The 25,585-nt window shown below is 47.0% G+C and overlaps 2 protein-coding genes across 2 annotated transcripts in view; one reads left to right on the top strand and one right to left on the bottom strand.

The window, feature by feature from the left end:
- Positions 1 to 9,973: 9,973 nt before the first annotated feature.
- LOC144129992 (neprilysin-1-like) lies at positions 9,974 to 12,135 on the bottom strand. Its single transcript, XM_077664041.1, has one exon. The coding sequence runs from the start codon at positions 12,119 to 12,121 to the stop codon at positions 9,974 to 9,976; it is 2,148 nt and encodes a 715-aa protein (XP_077520167.1). The 5' UTR covers positions 12,122 to 12,135.
- A 5,895-nt stretch (positions 12,136 to 18,030) lies between these two features.
- Positions 18,031 to 25,585, top strand: part of LOC144129207 (uncharacterized) — a 10,244-nt gene continuing 2,689 nt past the window's right edge. Inside the window, exons 1-3 of the mRNA XM_077663193.1 lie at positions 18,031 to 18,248; positions 22,560 to 22,665; positions 24,703 to 25,585. The exon at positions 24,703 to 25,585 is cut by the window's right edge and continues 2,689 nt beyond it. Of these exons, the coding sequence (XP_077519319.1) occupies positions 24,759 to 25,585 (827 nt within the window). The 5' untranslated portion in view covers positions 18,031 to 18,248; positions 22,560 to 22,665; positions 24,703 to 24,758. The remainder of the gene's footprint in view (positions 18,249 to 22,559; positions 22,666 to 24,702) is intronic.

Here is a 25,585-nt window from a genome sequence, read left to right as displayed (position 1 = left end):
TCAACAGGGACCTGGCCGTTTGCGAAGAATTCGCTGTCCTCGCGATACTCTGTCCCGTTATTCTTGTTTTAGCTGTGCGTGACCAAAAAAAAGCAAATTTACTCAAAATTCAAAGTATCGAAAGCTTCTGTAAATGCCCCTTTTCATTTCTTCCTTTGTTTATACGAAGAAAAGAGAAAGAATTCCAATCAAGGTAGGCGCATTTTTGCTGAGATCAAAACAAAGATTGAAACGAAAAAAAGGACATTTCCGATGGCCATTCCCGCAATTTCCTTTTGCTGCTATTTAAAGCATTCTCATTTATTTCAGCGGCCATCCGCACAGCGCTTCCTGTTTGTAGAAACTCTAGAGGGAAACTAAATAACAGAAACGTCAGTGAGTACCACAGTTAAAATCACGTCAGAAATAATCGAAAAATCTGTACGCTCTTCAAGCAACTATATAATAAAATACGTGCTAATTACTCATAAAAATGTCCCGTACCTTTATTTCTGGAGCCCGTAAACCATGCACAGCTTCCGTATGCTAAGTCGATAACGTCTGCTTGTATTCGAACAAAAACTCTTCATTAACTCAAAAACAAACGCAAGAAGAAAGCAGCCATTCGCGTGCACCGGAGAATCAACGTGTCTTTCTCGTGACTTCTTCGATACACCCGTTTCTTTGTCGCCACGCTACTGTAAAACAGACCAATTTATTGTATGCGGAAGAAACAACCGTTCATAAGTTAGGAGGGCTGCGAGCTTTAACCTGGCTAAGGACCCCAATTTCTGTTAAATTTGTTTATGTTGCAATAAGTGTCTTCACACGCTGAGTCAACTCCCAATTCAATCAAGCGAGCTCTCCCACTCCGCTTTTCTGGCTCTCTGCATTCACTCTCCGTATCCCCGCTATCCCACTCGAGATCAGTGCAAGTTGTTGCTGAAATTGCGGCTAAATAGAGAGCGAAGGAGATATTGTGAATTTGTGGCATGTAGTGATAACACCTAAGAAATTTGCTTTCCCGGCCGGTATGGTATGGTATGGTATGGTATGACATGGTATGGTATGGTATGGTATGGTATGGTATGGTATGGTATGGTATGGTATGGTATGGTATGGTACCGTATGTGAAAGAAGTCAATAGTCACTGAAATTCAAAAAAAGTGTATGTGAATGTTCTTAGTGTGGCCTAGATCAATGTGAGAAATTAGTAGAGAAAAACTCGATGAGAGTTTATAGACAAAAACTCTAATTCAGAGAAAAATCAGAGAAAAACTCGGCACTTAAGAAAAGGATACGCATGACAAGTCCGCCTTACAAGAGCTCATTCGCTTGGAATTTCGTCAGAGTCTTCGTTCGGGGTGTTACATAAGGGGCGGAGTTTGCAAGATGCCAGAGCAGCTACAAAGTTCGGTGAGCAAGCTACGGCAGTGATATGACAGGGAAGGAAGTTCTAGCCAGTTGCAGCTAGGAAAATAAGATGTTGATAAAAGCAGTAGCTTGGGCACGTGGGCTCGGACCTTCAAGTAAATTACCGATGCGCTAGGATATGTAAGATGCAGGTCGTTCAATGTCACCAGCCATTCAATATGTGCCTGCAATGTGTTTTGGCCATTCATAGATCGTCAATGACATCAGCATTTTGGCAACAAAAAAAGAGATCTTAAATTGTATGGTTTAAGGTACCGAAGCGACACATGGCTTATAAGAGACGTGGTAGTGGAAGGCTGCGACTTAATTTTTACCAACTGGATTTATTTAACGTACGCTGGCATTGACAGCACATGGGCGTCATTGTATTTTGCCTCCATACAATTGCGTCCACCGCTGCGGGGATTCGATCCACCGTGACCTTGGGAACAACGCCCAAGCCATTGACTGCCTCACCGCGGTGGGTGGTTCCATAAAAATATTCAAGATTAAAAGTTATGCGAATGTTTCAATCTCACAATCGATAACTGTGATGTCCCATTTGGGGAAGTTCTTTTTTAGAAAACTTGAAGAGGTAAATTTGTTTAAAAGGGCACTTTTACGGAGTTTCAGGAAATATTAAGAACCGAAATTTTCTCACTTTTCCCAGATTGCCGGAGTTTCCAAGGAGCTGCAGGTAAAGGAGGACTGAAATATGGATTTTTTTTGTCGAATTGAGGGATTTTCGGTTACAGTGTAAAACGTTACTGCCCGAGAAATCTGCACATCGCTAAGCTGCACATTTAATCACTCAGTTCCCACTAAATCCGACTTAACTAAAAATTGGCCATAAAGCAGCGCCTCTGGAAGTTTCTGTCTACGAAAGGAAAGTTCTCTGATTAGATGCAGCTTCGCATCTTCGTAACCTTGTGCACGGAATATCTGTTTGAAGCCTTCAACTTCAAGAAGCACTGGTCAGAAGTTTTCTTAGCGTTCGTAAGTAAGGAAGGGAGGACATTGGAGCGTTGCTCTTCATTAAACGCGGCTGCGTGTCTACATACCGCCACGTGTCGACGTCTGCGAGCGATGGAAGAGACTAACAAGGAGTGCGGGTGGAGAGGATCGTTAGGGGGATTCATTAGGTAGGTGCTGCCCTGTGCCGCGCGCAGCACCGCCTGACCAATTAACCGAACACTTGCGTTTGCGCTCACCCAAAGCTCACAGAGCTACTGCCCGTCAAGTCGACCTACACGTGCTTTATTGTACGCATTTTTTTTCTTTTTGGGGGGGGGGGGGGGGGGGGGGGGGAGTTATTCCTCTTGCGCCAAAATATAACGATTCAGTGCTGTGCCGTGCGCTTCGTTGCAACCTCCTCTTTAGCAGTTAGCGCGGTAACTTCATTTCCAAGGGTCGGAAGTTCAGCTCATGATCATAGGACGCTATATTGTTTCTGTTCAGAAGCTGATAGCTTGATTATAGAGCGGTTTTACCAATTAATATATAGTTAAGAGATTATGCTATCACTTTGAAACAGGCATTCAGCACTTGCAAATATGATGGAAACTTAGGTAATTAATTCCAACTGAAAATTTTCTTAGAAATTCCCTGACCGTTCTTTAAGATTCTCTGTGCAGTGTTTGTCAAGTATGGGGCAACGCGGTTTGCTGCTCGAACTTCTGGCGCTTTACCAAATCCCAAGTTTTGCAGTTTTGATACTCGTCATTTTTAACTCCGCTCTCTTTTCTCCTTCCCCTTTATATCCTTCCTTCCCTCTTCCCCTGTGCAAGATAGCGAACTGGTAGTAACAAAACAAGCTAGCAATCTTTCCATTGACGACTCCCTGGGCGGCGCCACATTGCTCTCTGGGCTGTTGTGTGCACTTGAAGCTAGAGCTCTGGAAGCGTCTGCGAAACCGGTTTGCAACAAGCCAGAGAGGAGGCGTTTCGGCGTCCTCTTCGCCCGATGGTTAACCTCCCCTTCTTTCCTTCCTCTCTTTCTCTCAATCTCGATCTTGTAGCTAGCTTTAGGCTATGAATTTGTAGAGTTCCAAGAGCTCATGAATACTTAATGATCGGAGGAGCTTTATCACAATGGTGAGCAAGGCTCACGACGGTGAGGCGAGTGGCAACGAAGCCACAATTACTGTTTCCTATCCACGCAATACTCAGCTCTGTCAAGTCTTCGAAAAGGAGCGCACAAGAAGTCCAGTCACAGATTTCAGGCTGTCGCGAGTTATAAATAAATAAATAAAATTGCGGAGAGCACCTAAGGCTGCTTACGGGCTTTGAATGCGAAAGCGTTGTCCCATCGTGAGCTCGGCTGCGAGGTTCATTAAAGCTTTTAGCTCTTGACCCTTTCCAGGATCTATTATTCCCGGAAAAATAAAGAACTTAATTGAATTGAATTCTTGCTTTCTAATGACCCACCTACTGGACCCGGCCACGGCGGTCGGATTTCGGTGGAGGCGAATTGCAAGAGGCCCATGTACTGGGCAATGTCAGCGCACGTTAAACAACCTCAGATGGTCGAAATTATCCGGAGCCTCCCACAACGGCGTCCTTCATAGCCTGTGTCACTTTGGGACGTTAAACGCTAAAAACCAAACCAGACGCAACTGCTCCTTAGCATACAGTCATAAGGAAGCGCATAGACTAGATTCACCTTCATTCGCCAAGTAACTCGGCTTTGTGGCTTAACCTTTGCGTGTTCTCTTCGCAGTCTGAAGGTCCTTGATTCGATTCCCTGCACCTTCGGAAATATTTCTTTTCTTTTCCTTCTTTGGTGTGGACGGCCCTATCTTATGGTCTAGTGCTGACGTCATGCCATAGCATGGTGACCTCACTGAAGAATTTTCTGCCACTGGGCGGCGCTGGATGCCGGCCTTTGTGCTAATGGGACATATAACGCTTTCTCATTAAAAAACTTGAGCAGACACTTAAGCTCCGCCTTAAGTGTATGACGCGATAGCGATGATGGGTCCCCAATCAGCACAGATAATCGGCCAAATATTGGAAATGCACTGGCAAAGGCTGGTTCTGCAAAGGACTGATGTGAAACCATCCTTTTCGAATATTGGGCAAATTACTTGTGCTGCTTGGGTCCCTTCAGCGCCTTGGCGTTGTCTTTGCGTATCTCTTCGCAAACATGGACACTTTCTTTCACCACAACATAACCCTTATGCGACATCATTACAGGTCCTTCCCGCCAAGTACTCCTCTGTCACCTAGGTTTTGCCTCTATGCCCATTCTATGTTAAATTGGTCACTTTCTACTTTATATTCATAGATCCCGAGGATTCCGTATACCACTCCTGCAGGAGTGGTATACGGAATCCTCGGGATCTATGAATATAAAGTAGAAAGTGACCAATTTAACATAGAATGGGCATAGAGGCAAAACCTAGGTGACAGAGGAGTACTTGGCGGGAAGGACCTGTAATGATGTCGCATAAGGGTTATGTTGTGGTGAAAGAAAGTGTCCATGTTTGCGAAGAGATACGCAAAGACAACGCCAAGGCGCTGAAGGGACCCAAGCAGCACAAGTAATTTGCCCCATGGCGCAGTGGTGTAGCGTTTAAGCGATGCACCACTGCCCCTGCAGGTGACTGTTTCAAACACAGCCACAGGTGGGGCTTGCGAGACCCAGGTTGCTCTTCCTGGGAAACCTGTTGCGACCAGTTTGATTGAACTGCCACCTGCCACGGTGTGTAGGTTGGGGTGACGTCACAAGGTCACGTGACCTATGTGTCAGGTGGGCCACCTGCTTTTCTCGGTACGCCGTGGACGCCAGGGTTACCGCTATGCGGGACCCTTAACGTTACCGCACTAAAAGCTCCATTCTGCTGGAGGCTGAAGGCAGAGTAATACCCCTGTCACACGGGCACTCTGAAGGCACTTTGAACTAATGCTCCTTTATGCTCCCAAAGGAGCACTACTTCAAGGGAGTTCGTCCGTGCTATGCACGGTCGCGGAACGACCTTCGCAAGAAGTTTTTAGCGCCCTCATCGGCGAAAAGCGTTATTAAAATTGCAAACCTCACTGCACATGTAAATACAGAAATGTCACATTTTTTTTGGTAAATTAGTTTTATAACCGTATTATGTTAAAGCAACAAACAACATGACCGACATGGCGGCATATTTACCGTGGCTACCGTGACGCTCGTATATCTGGAACGAGAGTATGGCGTGGTGAGACTGCCACAAAACAAATGATCTTATATTTTAAAACACCACTAATCTTATGAAGTGAATTTATAAAATGAAAATTGAACGTTTCTTTTCTCAATTTATTTATGGTGTTAACTCGCTAGGAGAGAGAGTACTCCCTTGAAGCCTCAAAGGACGAACTCGAGCTGCCTTGTTTCGAAGCTCCCTGAGCTAGGTGTTTTTTGGCGCGTCCGTGTGGCAGCGCGCGTTCGTCCTTAGGGTAATGGAGCATTAGTTCAAAGTACCTTTACAGTGTCCGTGTGACAGGGGTATAAGTTTGCAAAAAAGCAGCAACGCGCAACATATATAAAGCAAATTTACGTCAGCTTTGTAAAAATTGTTCCACGCTGCAGCCCGCCGAGTGATGCTGAGTCAGGAGCTGCTCGCTAAGGCGGGGCCAATCTCGGCTGTGCGTGGCATGGCGCGGCAGTCTAAGAGCAACAGAACCCCTCCAGCAACTCAGCACCGACTTCCGGCGTCATCACTATGATTGAGGAGCGGTGTTGACAAGTGCTTGCTTCCCTGTGCCTTCTCTTCTTCCCCAAAGAGAGAAAAAAGGGAAAACGCGCAAGAGGCGATGCGCGGAGAGATCGACTAAAGTGCGGACAAAGAGACAGACCGCTGACGCTGTTCCTCAGCGAGTGAGGCTCGGGACGCACGAGAAGACACGAGAGGCTCTCAGCGAGGGCATTTTCTCACACAACATATTTATTTGTTCCACTTGTCTCTGGAACATATATTTTCTGGTTTCGTCCTGTTGAATTTCACCGGTGGCGCAGTCTGTTTATCGCATAGGGCACTGTAAAGTGACAAAACGCTGAAAATTAATTTAAGACTTTCCATTCATTCATTCATTCATTCATTCATTCATTTATTCATTCATTCATTCATTCATCCTGTGGCGGAAAGTTTTAAATAAAGTAAAGAACACTTTCGTCTGCAGCCCGCCAGTATCTTCGGCTCGCTCCTGTAGATTTTGCATGTTTTTTTCTTGTTGCGCAGCAGGTTCTAGTGAACTACAGCAAAACTTGAGCAACACGTACCGTTGTCCTAGTTAGTCTTCCACTACTTATGTCCAGGAAGACCAACGAGGTCTGTTTTCCGCCCTAGCTATTTCTATGCATTGGGCAAGCACGAAAAGGCTATCTATGACAGCTTGTTCAAAGCGCCAAGCACCAAGTTCAAAATGATTGAATTTGGTGCTAGGATAGTTGGTCAGTCACATATTAAACATAAACTAGCGCCATACATACGATCCCAGGACCGCTGACCACACGATAACTGTGCTACTCAATTTTACGTTTGAAGTACCGATCTGTTTCCTGTGTTAATTTTCTTCCTAATGTCGTATGTGTCGTTAATAGACTAGCATGCCGAGTTACCGCACGGCGAACGCGACTACTATAATAAAAAATGCAACTGTACACAGTTCGGGGCAATATCCACACAAAGCGTCGGAAGGTGCTCGTCTTAACGAATGCGCTCATGGTGCAATGAAGTGCTGAAAGGGGCGCAGCTTACAAGCAAGAAAACTAAATTACGCATGCTCGGATATAGAATGCATCCCTATACGTAATCCTATACGTAGCCTGTCAAGGCATTGTACAAACAGTAGAAATAGAGCACGAACATGAAATTGCCAGCAACGATTCCCCGGCCGTTGATCCTCTTCATCTGAAAACTACGTTGCGGAGTGTCAGGTGCTTTGCACATGGACGAAACTAAAAACAAACAAACATTGCCGCATAGAGCCAGCTTTTACCGAAGTGCGGAAATAAGGACTGTCCTTTCTTTCATTGTCGAGTATATGCTACTGCAGGCACACACTTCACGGATGATGTATATGACTGTGTATATATGTATATGATTGCGCATGAAAGAGTTTCTCTTTCTATAAAAGGTGATATTATTTAGGCAGCAGAAAGAATAATCGTTTGCAAGGCATGCACCCCACTAAAACGCCGTTTCTGGATTTGAAACCGCCGAAAAACTAAATGAAAGCCCAATAATTCCAATGCTATGAACACCTGTGAACATATTTGTAAACAACACTTTCCCCTCAGGAGCAACTGTTTTTATGGCCAAAAAAAGATAACATATAAATGACAGATATTCTGAGAGAACGTAACCTGACAACCAATCTTTGAGCGCTGATTTAGCCAACAGTTGGAAACGAGACACCTCCGTTAAACCTGTCAGAGTGAGCACGTTGATAAACGCCTTCATTTTAACGAACACCACGAAAAATACTTTAAAACTACAATGAAAAATTTTCTAATGTTTTACGCGCTAAACGAAGCTGTCATTCCCAGCAGGGAATACAGGGCCTTCTCTGAAAATCAGATCGCAGGAATTTTAAGCACACGCAATAAGGACAAGCAGTCGTGCCCAGCACGCCAGCTAACAAGAAAATCGATTCTTATGGCAGTGAAAATATCTCAACTTACGAATACCACTCGGCACAGTACGAGTGGTATTCTGTAATCTGTAGCAAGCAACCAGGTTTCCCTGTTTGAGACAAGTGTGAAACGCTCCCCCACAATGGCACGCATAATACAGGCCTCACCGCGCAAAATAAAAGAAAGATGGACGCTGTTATGACTTGCTTTGCCAGCCTGCGCCGTTTATTTAAGCCTGTTTTCAGACTTACTGCTAATTACGTACGACTTTGTTTATTAGAGCCTGTTATTCCGCTTTCATTCACTTTTCATTCACTTCAGGCCTTCCCATTGCCTGCTGAATTGCCTTCATAAAGGCGATTCGGAAGAGGGCGCGAAAAGTACTCCACTACAGGTCGAAAGCTTCAAGCCAGTACGGTGCACCTAATTGATTTTTATGAGGAAAAAAACAAACTAACCCCGAGGTGGACATTAAGTTTCCCCACTAGATTTATTAACAATAATCAAATTAAATGAAATCATCAGTATCAAATTAAACAATCGAATTCAAAGAAATAATCACGATAAACTAAGCGCAACAGGCGCTAGAGCACCAATGTCGCTTTTGGCCTAGCGAAGCTTAATCATCCGTCATTTCTTGCTGTAGCGTGGCATCTAGTGCTAGGACACTAAAAAAAAAAAAAAACTCCCAGGATGGTTACCACTGAGTAATGCCAGATTCAGAGACAGCTGTGTAGGTATTAGTCTCCACCCCCTTCCATCCATTCTCCAAGTTCTTCCTGTGGAAACCACCCTCCGTTCGCTCATTCGTTCGCTCTCACCATACTCTCCTTCCGCGGTAACCACCCTCCCGGTGGCTCCCGTGCAGCCCCCCCCCCCCCCCCCCCCTTGCGCACTCTTACGCTCTCACCATACTTTTCATCAACGGTTAGCACCGTGAGGGTGGTTACCTTACAAATCATCCTCCGGTTGAGCATTTCTCACACTCGCCATACTGTCCTCGTTGCACTGTAACCACCCTTCAGATTGTTCCCGTGGTAACCACGTACCCTCCGGTTACGCCTTCCTCCACTCTCGTCATGTCCTCCTCCTCCTCCCCCAGCAACCATCCTCCCGATGGTTCCCATGGCAGCCACGCACTGGTTACGCACACCACTACTACTACTGCTGTTAAACTACACCGACGCGAGTCCCAGGCACGACTACATTACAGCTATCGCTGTAAAAATTTATGGGACGTTTGCCCTTGTAGTAAAGCATATTTCAGCGACAGCTGGGTTGGCGCGAAAGGCTGATGCCAGTCACGAGTGTTTAGTGCCAAACCCTGGGTAGAGGTTTGTGAGATGAAATGATACTGGCGCGAGGGTAGGCGTGTAGGGTATACGTGTGACTCAAGCTTACACACGTGGCCACGACCAGGCACTGTCACGACGACATGGTTTCGGCGAACGTGCCTCAAGCAGCTATGGAGAATTTTTCTGCTTGGGTCTGCACCAAATTCTGGCCAATCCCCAACCGAAAGGGTATGTGCTGTTGCTTCCACTGTAAAGCGGATGCTACTGTGTTTCGCCATTGCGGTCGATATTCGATGCGAGGGATGCACAGTGCTGCCTGGGGGGGAAAGAGGTGGTTTCCTCACACCGTAACAACATGCAGCTTCGACACGTTAGCTCGCACTTTTTCTTTCTTTTCCTTTCTCACAAAGAAAGCGAAGACAGAGTTCCTATTAACATTTACCGTCGCCCATGCCTACAATTTAAGATCACAATAATTACCCCAGGGAATGATTGTGCAATCAAGTGTTGCGCTTTATTTAGCGCTTTTTCCTCCTAATATCGCGCAGTATTTATCTTTAACCAATTTGTCTCAAGCAGATATCGCCGCTGGATGGCGTCAACGAATCACGAACGATATGGTCCGAAGAGTACAAACGCATTCTATCGACAGCAGCTATAGGGAGACCGGCCGCCAAGAGTCACCAGAAGCGACACTTCTTTTTCGGATTCATGTAGGCGCCCTTGGCGCATCGGAAGGCCTTGGAAAATCGGCGCATGTGCATAAGGGGCACAATGCAGCGAGACCGGGCACGCCCGTGCCACGAGCCGGGGCGGTAAGAATCCAGCGGAGCGCACCACTTGACGCACTGAGCCACAAAAAACAACTGGTCTGGCCGAAAGCCGGGCACCGTGAGGAGGCGCCTGCCGGGCGGCAGCGCGCTGTAAGCCCGAATCGCGGCACTAGCTCCCGCGAAGTCGGCCAGGTTCTCCGAGTCCAGCTCGCCTCTGAGCAGCCAGGTGCGCTGCTTGAGGACCTGCTCGTGGCTGTGGCGGATGCACAGCGCGTTCTCCTGGTACCGGAAGTTGGTCTCGTTGCTCCACCAGTCGCGGCGACGTCCCTCGTCGTCCACGTTGCGGCCGCCCACGTCGTACGCGTGCATGATCTCGTGTCCTATGGCCTGTCCCAGGGAGCCGAAGTTGTACGCGTCCGGCGCGTGATTGAAGTATATGGGCGCTTGTATCAGGCCGGCTGACATCCAGACCCTGTTCCCATAGGAATAGTAGGCGTTCACCTTGCCCACCCGCAACGCGTCCGCTTCGACGACCGACGAGGAGCGCCTCTTTAGCTGCTGGAAGCGCATCAGTTCCAGCCACGACCACAGGAATTGTCGGCTCGAGAGGTCCGGCAGCTGGGCGTAGTACTCGTCCAACTGTTCCGTCCGTGACAGGCCCTTAGGAAACCCAATGATCATTCGCATTGCGGCTATTTTGCGCAATGCCGTCTTCCGAGGCTCTCCGCGAAGCCAGTCCGAAGCTTGCAGCTCGTTGGCGAAGGCAGTGCGAAGCGATTTGGCCATGCGTTCGGCGTCTCCCAGCACTGAAGGGGTCACCGTGCGGTACAGGTGCACGGCCATGATAGCCAGCTCGGCATAGTGCGCAACGCGTTTCACGCAGTAGCTGTCCAGCTCGTGGCCTCCGCGAGGTAAGTGTCGAGCGCTCGCGTACGGTGCCAGCTTGCGCAGTAGCCCCCAGACCATGAGCCGCCGGGTGGTGGGCCAGCGGCCCTGCCCCAGTAGGTGCCACGAGAGCCACAGCGCCAGGTGCTCCGTTAGTATTGTGTCTTCTGGCATAGATTTCTCTTCGCTCCATCGCTGTATGGCTGATATCCAACGCTCCGAGCTTACCGCGTTTCTTGTGAATTTGCCGAGCGAGCGGATTTTCGTGGCCAGCGATTTTGGTTGGCCAGCTTGCTCCAAGGACTGTTCCGCTTGTGCTAAGAAGACAATCACGTCGTTTTCTAGTGAAATTAATTCGTGGCTGAAGCTGAGGACGTCTTGGTGACTCCATGGTGGAGCCAGTACACTGACGTACTCTGTGACGTAGACCGTAAGGCTGTTTGTATCGGTCAAATTTGCGCGCTTTTTGCACCACTCCTTATAATCCTCACTTATGGCCAGTTTATGGTAGCGAGACAGAGTGGCGTTTCCCGTTGTGCTGAACTCCAAGAAGAGGTGCAGGCCGTATTCCACTGAGAGTTTCAGCATAACGTCGAGAGGGTCCTCGCGGGGGTCACCTGCACTTCGGCCGCGGGATGTTGGGTTCAACCGTAGGGATACCAGGAACTCGCGCAGGTCCCCACCTTCCGACCTGTTCTCCCTTGCGAGTGAAACGCAGGCGCGAAACAGTGCCACCATCTTCTGCATTGCCGACTGTCCTTGCTCGGGCACTGTGGATGTATGCAGCAGCGATACTAAGCTATCCATTGTCGTATTCTTGACCTTCTTGAAAGTGTTGGTGTATGCGGACTTCGAACAGACGTACCCGTAGAAGTCGTCACAGGGGTCGATGGACCGGTTGATATAGGATTGTAGGAAGTGCGCCAGACGTCGGCAGCCGGCAGTGTAGCAAGGCCTGCCCTTGGGGGTGCCAGCAGCCCGCTCGTTGTCCCGAGTCACGTTGGACAAGTTGACAAGGGCAACTACCAGGCAGACCAGAAGGACAGCGGCCAGTAATGCTGCGAAAGGAGAGCTTGCTTGCAAGCCAGTCTTGTCCTGGTCGCTGACACTAGCCTTCGCTGACGAAGAGGACGAGAAGGACTCATCCGAGTCGAATTCGTCCCTGCCCATGGCCTCTTCTTCGCCTCAGGTCTTATGGCTTGTAGCTTCTTCTACTTCTTTCCCTGGTGTTTTGACGGTCTAGTAATAGTATTTGCTCCTGCTGTGATGATGATGATGACGATTGTGGTGGTGGTGGTCGTGGCGATGGTGATGTTGTCATCAGGCTTAACGGCACATACCCACGGTCGGGGTTTGACCGGGGTGCAGTGCCCTTGAAACCATCAACCGTGCTGCACTAATCGTCGTCTTCTTTCTCCCGCTTATCGCGCAGGTCGTGGCATAGCCGGACAGCATTTCATGCCCGATATAAAAAGTACAACGCATTAAAAAGCCGACAGAGCTAGTATGCGTAGCCATAAATTACGAAGTATTTCTTTTTATTGCGCAACTGTTACCTGGTTTACCTTGTGGCGCAAAGATGAATGGTAGAAAGGACTATCGCTTGATGCATGGGCCAAACATAACCACCAGGCATGAGCAGACTACATAAAGGCCGACGCACAGATTTTTTCAATAAGCGTTTCCTGGGCTTCGCCATACTGTTCGCTGGACTATTGAGCGCCCTGGCGCAAACACAGTGAAAATGGCAGCGCGGCCTGTGCACCTGCTCGCAACAGTCCAAAAGAACAGGTTTATCAGATAAAAAGGCCCACAGGAGCGTGACAATCTTTACCAGAGTAGATATTTGGGCGTGTTGGTTCAATTTAGAACATGGAAAACGTTGCGCAAAAGAACAAGGGCAGAAAAAAAAAGTACGTGCACAGACACAGTGCTAATGATTCCGCGGCAGGCGGCGTGGGGACTATAGGTAGGAAGGCAAAGATTAATCAGTACACTTTACTACCTATCTCTTTACGCCCATACCTGCACGCTGTACTCATCAAGGTATGGCAGATAAGGCCATGTAAAGCGCACATTGAGCACTGGCATCCAGCAGTGTTGTCTGGCGAAAATGGTCTCCAACAATCCACATTCACACCGACCTAGCTTCATACGGTGACTAAAATATTCGAATTCATCACAAAGCGCCTGAAGTGCACGCAACGCTATTTAGGTCACTTTAACGCCTAGGGGCATTTTTTAAATAACAGCCCAATCATAGGGACAGTGGCACTATTTGAGATATAGCTAAAAACTAGTCTTTTGTATTTCCATAGCTAAGATAAATCCTCTGGTTGGCGTCAGTGCTTTTTCCTGTGTATCGCCCCAGTCAGAGGAGATTCCATCATGTTCTCGACTTCATTAAAGGGCAACTGTAGAGTTTTTCCTGTTTATTCGGATTTTACTGCAAGTTCGAATTTTACCGCAGTTTTCTGGTCCTTTGTTCCAAATTTCGCAGCAGGGCGGCGTTTCGTTGCAGCGCATATGAATTTTACAATTTTCCATTTCGTGGCCTTAATTGTAAAAGTTTCTACAGGCAGCCTTGCTTGTGTGACGTCACAGTTTGCACGTTCATTTATATAATTTTTAACACTTGCTATAAGGCACAATATTTGCTCTGTGTTTGTTGAAGGACAAATTTTAAAGCTTGCTTTTGGTCGAGTCAAATCAATAATGACCTAAGTTGTCAGTCACACTCGCCAAGTTTACCCAATCAAAGCGCACATGGTAGGTCTTGTGACAGTGTCCATGACGTCATAGGCGGTCTGTCATGACATCATCTTTGGTCAAAAACTAGTTTCGGTTTCTGTTTCCTGCTTTTTTCCTCTTTCCAAATACTTCTACTGGGTATTTTGAAAAACTAGAGAGGGAACTCCAAGGAATGTGGTGTGACTGCCAACACAAATTATTAAAAAAGAGACCCGGAGTCGCCCTTCAATCTTAATTGTCAGCTGGCCCAATACAAGAAATGTTTCTCGTCTCGAACATGACCAAAATGATAATTGTTACACACAGTGGCGTCATCCAAGGAAGGATAATAACGACAAGTTCACGAAAAGTCAGTCATGCGAAAATTCACTGATAATAATTCATGCACGATAATCAGGACTGAAAAAATTACAGGATTTCACTTAAGCCTGCTAAAGAGCGGAAATGCGGGAGCATTTTCCTTTCCGCTCTTTCTCCCTTTCTTTTTCATTTAACACGAACTTCGTGAAATTCGAACCTACGACTTTTGCTGAATTTGAACTCACGACCTTCTGCGGGTTTCGAACCCAAGACGTTTTTTGCTATCGCTATCATCATCATTACTATCATCAGGACTATCATCATCATCGCTATACCAACTGTCACTACCGCGAACTATCGTCACTATCACAAGCTTTCCCTATCCCTATCAGAATTGGTGAACGGAGGACCCCAGTGACGTCACAGGGGACCTCTTTTGGAAAGTGGCAACTGAGCTGCCAACCAGCTCGCCTTCGAAACAATGAAGCTAAGGACAAATTCTCGTCCCTGTCTCATTCGTTCTGAAACCAGTCCTGTGTATCCAAGAAGCAGACAGAACGGAAGTCGCGCTGGACAGCTCCAGAGCATCCCGGAAATGGTGAGCACGAATTGAACTGCAGGACACTTCCTGTCGTTGCCCTCATTAAGCCTTCTGGTCCCTATTTTCAAATACAATGAACTTTGTGCACCTTCAACTGCTCGTAACATACGATGCGTGACTTTGGCTTCAAGTGCGAAGGAGAAAAAGAGAAAGAGGTTCTGCATGTCTTCACTCTACAAGAATAGCCTCTTGATTGGAGTTATTCATTTCGGGCCCCTGATTATGCGCCTACATTCGTTGGCGAATTTCTAGCGTTTCAGTTGGCCGGCCTCGCAAAGGGTTCCTTGTTATGTTAATGAGGTCATTATACTTGCTGATAGCCTTTCTGTCCTGACTGCGCTCGAATGCTTGAGGTACGCTCTTCTGAGCCGTTCCCTGATTTTTCACTCCACCACATGTTAAAGAAGTGCGTTTTCACTTGGTATATGGACATTGCGGCATTGATGCTAATGTGATGGCTGATTTTTTAACACAGTCTGCCCCTTGCGGACCTCCTGTAGTGTCATTTATTCCTAACAGTGTGCTTTCGATAATAGGCCGCTTTCAACGTTTCCTGCAACTGCACTCCTTGAGTCATGTGCGAACATCTTCATGATTACATCATTGCGTCAGGACGATTCCTTTGTTAGTTATGATTTTCAAGATTATTTCCTTTAATAAAACATTTCACCCACGTCGTTCCTTAATTGCGTCAATTTATCACTTCTGTCTGAATGTGCAATGCACTCTGGCCAATCCCCCTCTCCGTCCGAGGCCAACAACAACAAGAACAGCCTGCATCAGCAACTCTTCAACTTTGCCAAAGACACCGCGCAAACTATCATTGAATTGCTACCGTCATTTAGTTATAGTCAGTTCTTATACGCCGGAAAAAGATGTATTAGTAATAGAAAAGATTAGGGGGGGGGGGGGGGGGTGCAGCGGCTCTTTTTGAGTTTTTTTATTGTTATTATTTTCCTGACGCAAGTAAATGGCCCGAGCCGCTCGTTGTTCATTCGGCCCCCGCGAGGTTCAAGCTTTTTGTCACGAGCTCGTGCTCTCTCTAGCCGTTTGACACGGCCTTTCACACGGGTCCGGACACAACGGCTCTTGCGTGATGCAGTAAGTCCAGCCCTGCAGCTGCTGGGGATCGGTCAACCCGGCGCCGCTCCGTCGTGTTTCGGCTAGTCAGTTTACGCGGAAACTGTGGGCGTTGCAGAGTCGTCGCTATGGCGGTTAGAACGGGGTCCCACCGTACCACACTTTACGAGAGCCCGCTTATCCATAAACGCCTCGAACAAATAGAGGTCGAACCGACGTTTCGTGTGTATAGAGAGGAGGCCTATTTATCATCTTTTGCATTTGAATGCAGCTTTGCTAGTTTTTTTTTTTTCAGACGAGAGAGAGAGAGTACTTATGTGTCGCCATAACGTAAAAACAACTTTGGCTCGGGCTGCTTGTCGCCTTAATCTGCTCCGCGCCGCATAAAATGAAAGAGACGAGTAGTGTATGGCGACGATGACGTTGGAGAGTAAGTCGAGTATTTACGAGCCGGCTATAGGTGTGATGCCTAGAGCAGACGACACGTGACCAAGAGCACTTGCGGAGAAGAGTGGCAGGAATGAAAGCCGAAGCTGAGCAACGTCGACAACTGTACTTTGTTAAGCGACTTCTTAGCGCTGGAGTGGACGCTACAACAGGCTCGAGCAAATCAGGAAGCTCTTCACGCGTTGCCATAGTTCGTGATTGTTCAGCGCCTTAGCAGATCCGACATGATTGCCGATGTCAGGGGCACGAGCCGGTCAGAGAGAGGGGGGGCTTTCATGGTCGGAGTCCTTATTTGCTGGCCCCAGCTGTTAGCTTCCATTTTAGCGTAATCAAACTGAGAGACAGAGTACAGGATTGGAGAGGAGAGGAGAACGCATCTGTGTTGGCTAAAAATGAATGGCGCCGACGCCGCTGGCAGCACTTGACGTTGCGATGATGACGACCTGAGAAACTCATCCAACTACTCGAGCCAATTCCCATGTCCTGAGAACAAAGCGGAAAGGGTTCAACGGGTTTCAGCAGCGGATACAGCGACGCCAGGATGTGCGTTTATAAAAAGTTCGGGAACGCTTGTGAGTCCGGAAGGCCTCAATGCACAGCTTCCAGTGAAGGATTATATGCAACATAATAAGTAAGGCGCAGCGATATGCATGTCACAACCTTCTGTGAGCGATTTCTGTGAGCGTTTCGGTGAGTCGAAGACACATGCGTTCCAGCTCATGCTGTCGCAGCTCCAAATGCCTTCAGAATGCGGATTGCCCATCGGAGCTCAACGCATGTGAGCACACTTCTCAACTGAGCCCTAAACCCTGAAAGTCACGATGACAACACAGGCGGGGCACTGCTTCCAGCAATACTTTATACAAAAGTGCTCCCAAGAACTCAGAAAGCGTAATTTGGCGACGAAACGTCCACACATCACGACCACTCAAACGTCTCTCTTTAGCGCCCCGAAACAAAGGAAGTTCATCACGTGCACTTAGTAAAAATTTTACTTAGGCGGAGCATAGTTGTCTCCACTTTTGTACTTTGGAAGCGCCACAGCTGCTCTCATGACAGCCTAAAACAAGAAGTCGTTGGCCGCTCTCAAAAACAGAAAATTATTTTTTTAATATACAGCTTTTACGCTTGGCGCTCGAAGACAGACATGCAGCTCGTACGCGTTGTTAAAACGAGCCGATGAGATCGCAGAAATGCGCCATCACAGACTGCCTAAACCGCCGGAACAGACGGGTTTACGCCGCGTTTAAAATAAAAACTAAACCAGAAAGCAGCCGCAGTAGCCACCCCTTCCCCCATTTCTCCACTGTCCTTCAGCGGCGCCTCTTTCTTGTTGGCATTTGCACGCGCGACGCGATGCGCGAGTAACGACACATTGTCAAATTCATTACGACACGGCCTCGAATGCATCGCGTCGCGCATAATGCACGTCGCGACTCGCTCGACGACATCGTTTCTTAGCCCGCAAAGCAATACATAAACGCGCGCACCCGCGCACGCGCTCGGGAAACCTCAATTTTCTAGGCTCGGGCAGCAACAATAGCTCGACTTAACGAAACGCGCGCCTCATCGCCCTCTCCTCCCTACTTTCTTTCTCTCTTTCTCCCTCCCCCTCCCCAACCCTTTCAACCGAAGCCTCTCCTCGGGTCCCGCGCGAGATTGGCGGCGCGGCAAACCGCTACTATGGCGTCGGCTGTGCCGAAGGAGTTCGTTAGGGCGACCATTGAAGGCAGCTGACGCGGGCCTGTCAAGCCGCGGACCGTATATCTGCGAGCCCCTGGCCAATAAACAAAGCTGCTCTTAATAGAAGCGAGTGCGAGGGGGGGGGGGGGGGGAGGCGAAAGAGAAGTGTGTGGGAGGGGAGGGGGGGTAGGAACCTCCCTTCGACAAGGAGGTCGATCCTGCGGACAGCTCCGGCGACCACAAGGAACCGCCGAAGTGCTGCTGCTTGCTTCTGCTGCTGCTGCCCTAAAGCAACTTCTTCAGAGCGGAACGATCGGCCGCTTAGCCCGGACGCAGATTTATCCGCGGCCGCCCCCAACCGCCGCTTGCAGAAGCGGTATAATAGGGAGCCCGAAGCAGAGCACGTGGACGACTCGACGGGGCGTCACGATATTCGTAAGTGCGGGGCTAATACGCGTCTGTGTGTGCGTATTCACACGCGTATTTACGCTGCTACGGGTGCAACAGCGACGAGAATTCGTACGAGAATAATAGGTAAGGACAATGTTAGCTCTCCGGACGGCTGGCTATCCACTCGCTTGATTAATGGATAACGTTGCCCTCAATAGGGCTTGGGAAAACCGTGCGAACAAGAAAAATTGAGGAGGAGAATAGGCCTTATTTAGCGGCACTTCATAACAACGCATTATGAGAGCAGCAAAAAAAAAATAGAAGGTGTGGTAAAGGCACTGGGTATTCATTAAGGTTTTCTGGAAAAGCAGAGGCAATACAGATATTGGGACAAAGAAAAGACAAAAGAGGAGTGGCGGTAATTGGGATCGGAATCAGCTGCGTTCAGTGTTGGCTATCAAGCATGGTGTGCTTTGAAACACTTGGCTGCAGCACACTTACTGAAAGGAAACAGAACCGGAGCTAATTAAAGCACTGAGAAAACGAATGACAAGGACAATTATAGGTTACCTAATTTCATTAATCGGACTTTGCTTCAATAGCCCTGTTCGAAAAGACTGCCTTCTGTGAAGTCTTCAGTCTTTCTTTGATTAGATAGATTATGGAATGATATTTTAATTTCTTGTAAAGATTCTTGACGATTAAAACGATTTCGCAATGACTTGTAGCCCTTTTTCTCAAAGATGGTTCAACGTTCCTTCCACGGAATAACAAAGAGCTAGATAAGAATGCTGCTGAAGGTAGGTTACACGTTCCGGCACTTTCCCCTGAAGACCATGTAATGTTGAACGAAAATTAATTAACATTCTTACGCGGTCGTGTGGAGTGAGGCTTAGCGCGAACAAATATCCACTGATTAGGTAAACCTAGAAGTCATCCTGAGAAAATAGTTTTATGCCGCTTGGTGACTATTAAAGAACATGACAGGTACCTGTGCATACATATCGTTCATGCTGTCCTGTCTTCAGCACATTGGCACTTCGACGGCACCGCGGCTTCGCTTTATGTTTTTCATCATTCGAGTTGAGTCCGCTGTAAAGGAAGGAATTTTCTCGGTGATCTTATATTACTTGCGCTTGGTTCAGACCTGCATACCTCTTTCCAAAAAAAAGTAAATTACCTAACGCCACCACGTTACTCCACCATCTATTTATCTGCCGTCCTCGACTGTGTTGTCTGCTTGTAGAGTCACTGGACAAGTTTTCGGAGTACCGCGTTCCTTCACCCTGCGGCGCCACAGATATATGGCCGCCGCGACCCAAAGTTACCATACCAGCAAACGCCAACGTTTGCAGAGAATTTCCATAAGGCGCCAAGTTTCCAAACCCTCTGGGTTTGCTTCTAGGACAAGCATACATGAGCAAGGCACTGCTCAAGCGAGTTATGGAAATTACCGTTTCCCGTTTTATCTGACTGTCCATTCAGAATACCTGCGAAGTTAGCTGCGCCAATTACACAAATGTTTGACTTATCACCTATGATAACAACGTTCATATAGCAGATGTACAGGGAACCACAGACGCGATTGCAGTGACACGAACGTCAGAATGGGCAGTCATGAAGCTCCAAAGTCCGGTTGCGAGGAGAAGAGGGTCGCGATACTCTGATAACTCATCCAGCGACTCTGCTTCGCATCCACTCTGCCCTCTTATGGCTCACGATTGATCTGTTATGTGCTGCACGTTTTTGTGCGGAAGTCTTCTTAACTTTTTAAGTTCATCTTCTTAAGTCTTTTTAAGTTCATCTTTACTTCAGGTGGATTGCCAACCCCGTTTCTTCTCTAATTTATGTCGCTGCCTTTTTCCACTTCTACTATTTTTTCCCTCGGTCGATTGTATACTATTGTTGTTCTCATTTCAAGCTCCTCCGTTGACCTTAAATTTTTGACCCCCCCCCCCCCCCCCCTTACTAGCAGGATACATTGACTGAATGCTTTTCGTTCAAGCATGTCGATAAGCAGTTGGTCATAACGCGTGCATCTATGAAGTGTTCCAGGACTCCTCTTTTTTTTTTTTTGTCCCGCGAATTCCTCTCGCAAAATATATGTCCACCGTGACAACTTGGCCTGCAACTCTTGCTCACTACAGCATGTGTTCTCGCTTAATGTAAAAAGCTGTTTCAAACTTTCATCCAGCTGTTGAAGACTACCTTACTTTCATTTTATCAGCTTTCAAGTTTTGGTTGTTATGGTTTATGGGGGCTTAACGTCGGAAGCGACTCAGGCTATGAGGGACGCGATAGTGAAGGGCTCCGGAAATTTCGACCACCTGGGGTTTTTTAACGCGCACTGACATCGCACAGTCCACGGGCCTCTAGAATTTTGCCTCCGTTGAAATTCGACCGCCGCGGCCGGTATCGAACCCGCGTCTTTCGGGTCAGCAGCCGAGCGCCATAACCACTGAGCCACCGCGGCGGCCTTTCAAGTTTTGACCTTATACTTCGCCTGTTGAATCTTCAGTCATTTAGCGGAATGAATATTTGATAATATTATCAGGAAACAGCAATGTGCATAGATTTTTTTTAGCGGGGGTTTATTGTCTGAGGATATAAAAGATAGATCGTTATACGACTAAAAAATAACTTGCTGATCTTATGAATAGAACACTGAGGTTATTGCGTAATTATCCTGCACCATTCTGCTTAGCTTAACCTTCTGGATGCTTCTCAAAAACGTACGGAAAGTAGCAAAAGAGATATTGTAGAACACTGCCTGACGTCCTCTTTGTTTTATATTTTTTCATTCCTCTCGTGAAAACTATTGGTTGCTCTGCAGACTCAAAATATATTATCTGGCAGATTTACGTACGCTTTCTCAACACTTTTGTTCTGCTGTTCTTAGATGATCACTGATGTCACCGAGGGACAGAACTGTGGTTCGTTTTATGCGAACGCTATACTTAGATGGTCTGTACGCTCTGCTGATTTCTGCCCAACTTAAAAATGTCATAAACATGATTTATTTTGGGGATAATTTTTCAGACTGCCTTGTTCTGTTCCGTACAGTCAGTCTGGGTACTGTCTGTGTCGATCTGGGTCTGTAATATCTGGCTCTGAGTGCTGTCTGTACAATTACCGGTAGTCTAAAAAATCACAGACAGAAGAGAATCATTTTGTGAGAATTACGGACGTCCAATTTACCTGCAACTTTGATTGGACTAATTGGCCTGTAGCGTTTCATGTGTTAGACGTAACTTATTTGACGGGATAGCATTGTGCTGAGATTCTCTCATACCGTGATGCGCTTGAAGCGTTGAAGTAATGGCACTCAGTGTTGCAACCTTTCTGCGGAAAATATCTCGGCCGCCTTTAAGCAGACTCCGACAGTGTTGTTGTTGTTGTTATTGTTGTTAGCCTATCAAAAGATGGCACATACTCACCATCCACTTTTTCTTTCATTATTGCTCCTGAGGCTTCCTTTTCTTTCTTAAAACCTGTTTAAATATATTTATATGCCGCTAATAATTTTTGATGAACAGCTTTATAATTAAATAGGCTGTTGTGCACTTCATTACATAATTGCTCCACGGTATATATTTCTAAATTACCTGCAAAATGCCAGTGCTTTCTGTAATTACATATATAAGTTGCTAAGTGGCCTCAGTACCGAGAATTGTTTCCTCGGCCAGGGTGTCCGATATGTAAACACGAGGACATTGAGGCCGACATTCATCATTTACTGTGGGACTGCCCAGCTCTCAAGCCTACAAGGATCCGGCACCTGATGGTAGCAGGTCTTTCACCAAGCAACCCGGCTTCATACATTGCCTGGACGCAGGGACCGTACCATCGTTCTCTACTGGACTTCATCAAATCAGCTAACCTTTTCCCATTCATTTAATCTCTACTACATCATTCATCACACTTTCCCCCATCATTGATGCCCTGGGGCAATAAATTTCGCTTTAAAAAAATTAAGTTTCCCTGTTTGCATTTCACTAAGAACTGGCAATGATGATGATGATGACAAACACCTTTTTTTTTTAGACCTGTGTCTAATGTGCTTCTTACTCTTTTCAGGTTTCTTGCACGCTTTGACACCTTATTCTTCTTTTCCATGCTGAATACTTCATTATGTCGTTTGCCCTCGGTTTATTCAACAATTTCGACATCTCTCCTATAATTCTACCCCATCTTTGGGGCCCGTAATTTTTCTGCACTGTCAGTTCTCAATAACGTCCTTTGCTTACTGCAATGTTCTGCCAATATGCGCTGTATCAAACGTCATTGTGTTTGGGCTCCAGTGAAAATGTGCGCGGTAACTGGCAGAGGTTTTCAGCAGCCTTTTCTTCGCCGCAGGGCTGACCGCCCCCTTGGTGAAGCGCTCGGCAGCCCCTGGGGATTCAGTGCTGAGTGGCCGTGAGATCCATGTGGCTAGGCGCTGGCCGTCTACTGCAACAACGAGGTCAGGTCCTGTCCTGTTAAAAGAGCGTTTTCTTACCAGTCTGTTGCTGTACATTTAATAATATGGCACTGCTCGTCCTCAAAGTTTTTCTCCGTCATCATCCAGCAGTCCGGACCTCATTTTTATTCATCAACAAAAGGGACTTAAGGGGGAGCATCCCATTAGTGTTCCTTCCTATTACCACGTGGTGACTCTCTATATGTCCTTTATTTCTCTTTATTTCGACGGAGCTATGAGCCACGTCTTGCCCAGCTCCCTTTCTATGCGTCTCCGGCAAGCTCTTTCTCGCCTCGGTGTTTCTGCCCCGCCGTAAGCTTCATAAGTATTCCTACTGCCGCATGAACATTGCTGCCAATGCGGCAGCTGAAGTGCTCTTACCGTCAGCCAATCAATTATACGTAGTTATTTACCTGCGCAAATTGTGGTTGCTATATTTTCACTGCGCCCTTCAATAGCACACGTGACTGCAACATGCGCAGCGCCATCTCCACAAAACTTACCCCCCCCCCCCTCTCACCTCTTTTAGCTCTGTTTTTAATGCAGTTGAATTAGGAGAACCATGGAGGCGAAAACTGTCCTGCGTTGGCGTCTGCGCGAAGCCTCCACCTCCCAACCGAGGCAGGTGGCGTTTAGAAGGATCTCTCTCTCCCCACCTCTCACGGCTGGCAGGAGAGGGAAGAGAGAGGCAAATGCCCCTCTCCACTTTTAGAGGAGAGGAGGAAGAGGCCGGACTAAGAATGACTCAGCAAACATGAAAATGACTTTTGACTCAGCAGAATAGTGGTAGGGTTTAAACGCAGTTAAACCGAGTAGACGCGCGAAAGCGCGTGTTCATTCTTCGCCTCTTCTTTCTGGCATCTGCACGTGCACGCAACCCCGTTTCTCGCTCTTCATCTTCGCACCCTCTCTCCACTCGGCCGCGGCAGCTGGCGCGACGCCCTCCTCCCATTGGCTGCAGCTGGCGCGACGCTCCTCCGAACTAACCCGAGCTTACCCTAGTTACTCCGATGCTTCACACAATATTATTGGTTGGGTTTGATCCCGTTAAGTAGTGCTTCCGCGCTGAAATGAATAAAATAAGCGATTAAGAATGGTTACCAGGAATAGAATCAGAATTGCAATAGAACAGAATTGTAATATACTGGTGAGTGGAAGACGGTGGAATCAGAATTCGAATACATCTGCGCCTCTACTTCGTTTGTGGTCCTGGCCCCACTTTGGCAACTAACTCGTTAATACTGAACCGAAAAGCACATCGGCTTAAAATGAATTACATTATGCAGGTTACTCCGCAAGGAAATAGTTTCTTAATCATTATTTAGGACATTGATGATAAGCAGGTTCACACTTGGACAAATCAGATTAAAGCAACTTTTCCGAGCAAAACGCAGCTATATATATATATATATATATATATATATATATATATATATATATATATATATATATATATATATATATATATATATATATATATATATATATATATATATATATATATATATATATATATATATATATATATATATATATACATGTGCTACATTCCAGACGAGTAATAGAGTGATTCTACCGGAATGAATGCCTTGAGCAGGCTTCAGGTTTATGTAAAAGTTTGTTCTTTATTTAATTATTTACTTGCTCTAAACTGCTCTACAGAATTTGTGCCAATGAGTCTGCAATGCAGCAATACATGTTTTATATTTTACCTACTGGCTTAGAGCAACGCTTCTTTCAGGGCACGGTGTTTAAAGAAAAAACATTCATTACAGCCGAGCGCATGTCAATACACGAGTAAAAAGTGTCAACTGATTGTTAAGGCACTCATTTTTCGGTCTTAGTGAAAAAACATTTTCTGACGAATGATGACATGACAACAAGTTCTGCGGAGATATAAATCATCAGTAATAAAATGAACATATTTATACCATGTTCGCTTCCATCGTAACTGCTTAAAAGATGAGTGATCGGAACCTTGTAACCGCTCTAGATAAAAACGCATAACCTTAATATGTCCTACGCACACATCTCTTTCAGTAAGCTGCCGGACGTCATCTACATGCTAGAGCTGATCTGAACTCCTCAACACGAAGATGCTGCTCTCCAGCCAGCGGCTGCAGGTTGCACTGCTCGCGTTGTTCGCAACCTACCAGGGTGGCCAATGCCACATGCCTTGCCCGCTACAATGCGTCGATTCCTTCGCGGTGCCTACCGACAGAGGCGTGAGGTGGATCGGGGGCCCCGCTGCCAAGAATGTTGCCGACGTCATAAAAGAGATCTCAGAGACTCGTCCGTCATCGCCACTGGACAAGATAACTATCGAAGGTGAGAAGGTTCCTGTACCTACTAAGGTCAAGCCTAAGGTTCTAAACGTCCTGAAGACATACCCGGAACTGTCTCCTGTCATCCTCGACATGCTGAGGCCTCGCAGGCCATTTTCGCCCGGCTCGCATGTAGGGCCCTCAGAGACCCCAGACAACTCGAAGCAACCGTCAGGTTCTTTCGAGACATTCGGTCCACAACAATTTGGTGCGCCCGAATCTGAACCATCTGAACCGGTTGGCCCTCAAAACACTGGGCCGTTTGGTGTCGGACACAAAAAGCGTCCCGGGCAAAGGAATCCTGAGTCTCCTACATCTTGGATTCCGAATATATTCGGTCCTGACTCTGTGGAGCCTTCAAATTTTCAACCTGCCGAACCTGGTGGCTCTTTCGGTACCGACTTCTTAGGACCCAAACACCCAAAGCCAAGGGGACCTGAAGAACCTCTCGAACATGGTCCTAGGCCTGTCACGCCTTCTGCTTCCGAGGAACCAGAGCTGAATGAAGAAAGTATGGAGCCTTCACGTCCGAAAGATTCAGAGACGCCTAATTTTGAACCCGGAGAGCCTTCGAATCCTGGCAACTCTGATCAGTCAAG

The sequence above is a fragment of the Amblyomma americanum genome, chromosome 4 (genome assembly GCF_052857255.1).
Source record: "Amblyomma americanum isolate KBUSLIRL-KWMA chromosome 4, ASM5285725v1, whole genome shotgun sequence".
NCBI lineage: Eukaryota > Metazoa > Arthropoda > Arachnida > Ixodida > Ixodidae > Amblyomma > Amblyomma americanum.
Note: the sequence above shows the minus strand (reverse complement) of the source record. Positions and strands in the feature narration are given on the sequence as shown.

Excerpts from the sequence above, each read along its gene's own strand:
- LOC144129992 (XM_077664041.1), bottom strand. The coding sequence starts at position 12,121 with ATGGGCAGGGACGAATTCGACTCGGATGAGTCCTTCTCGTCCTCTTCG.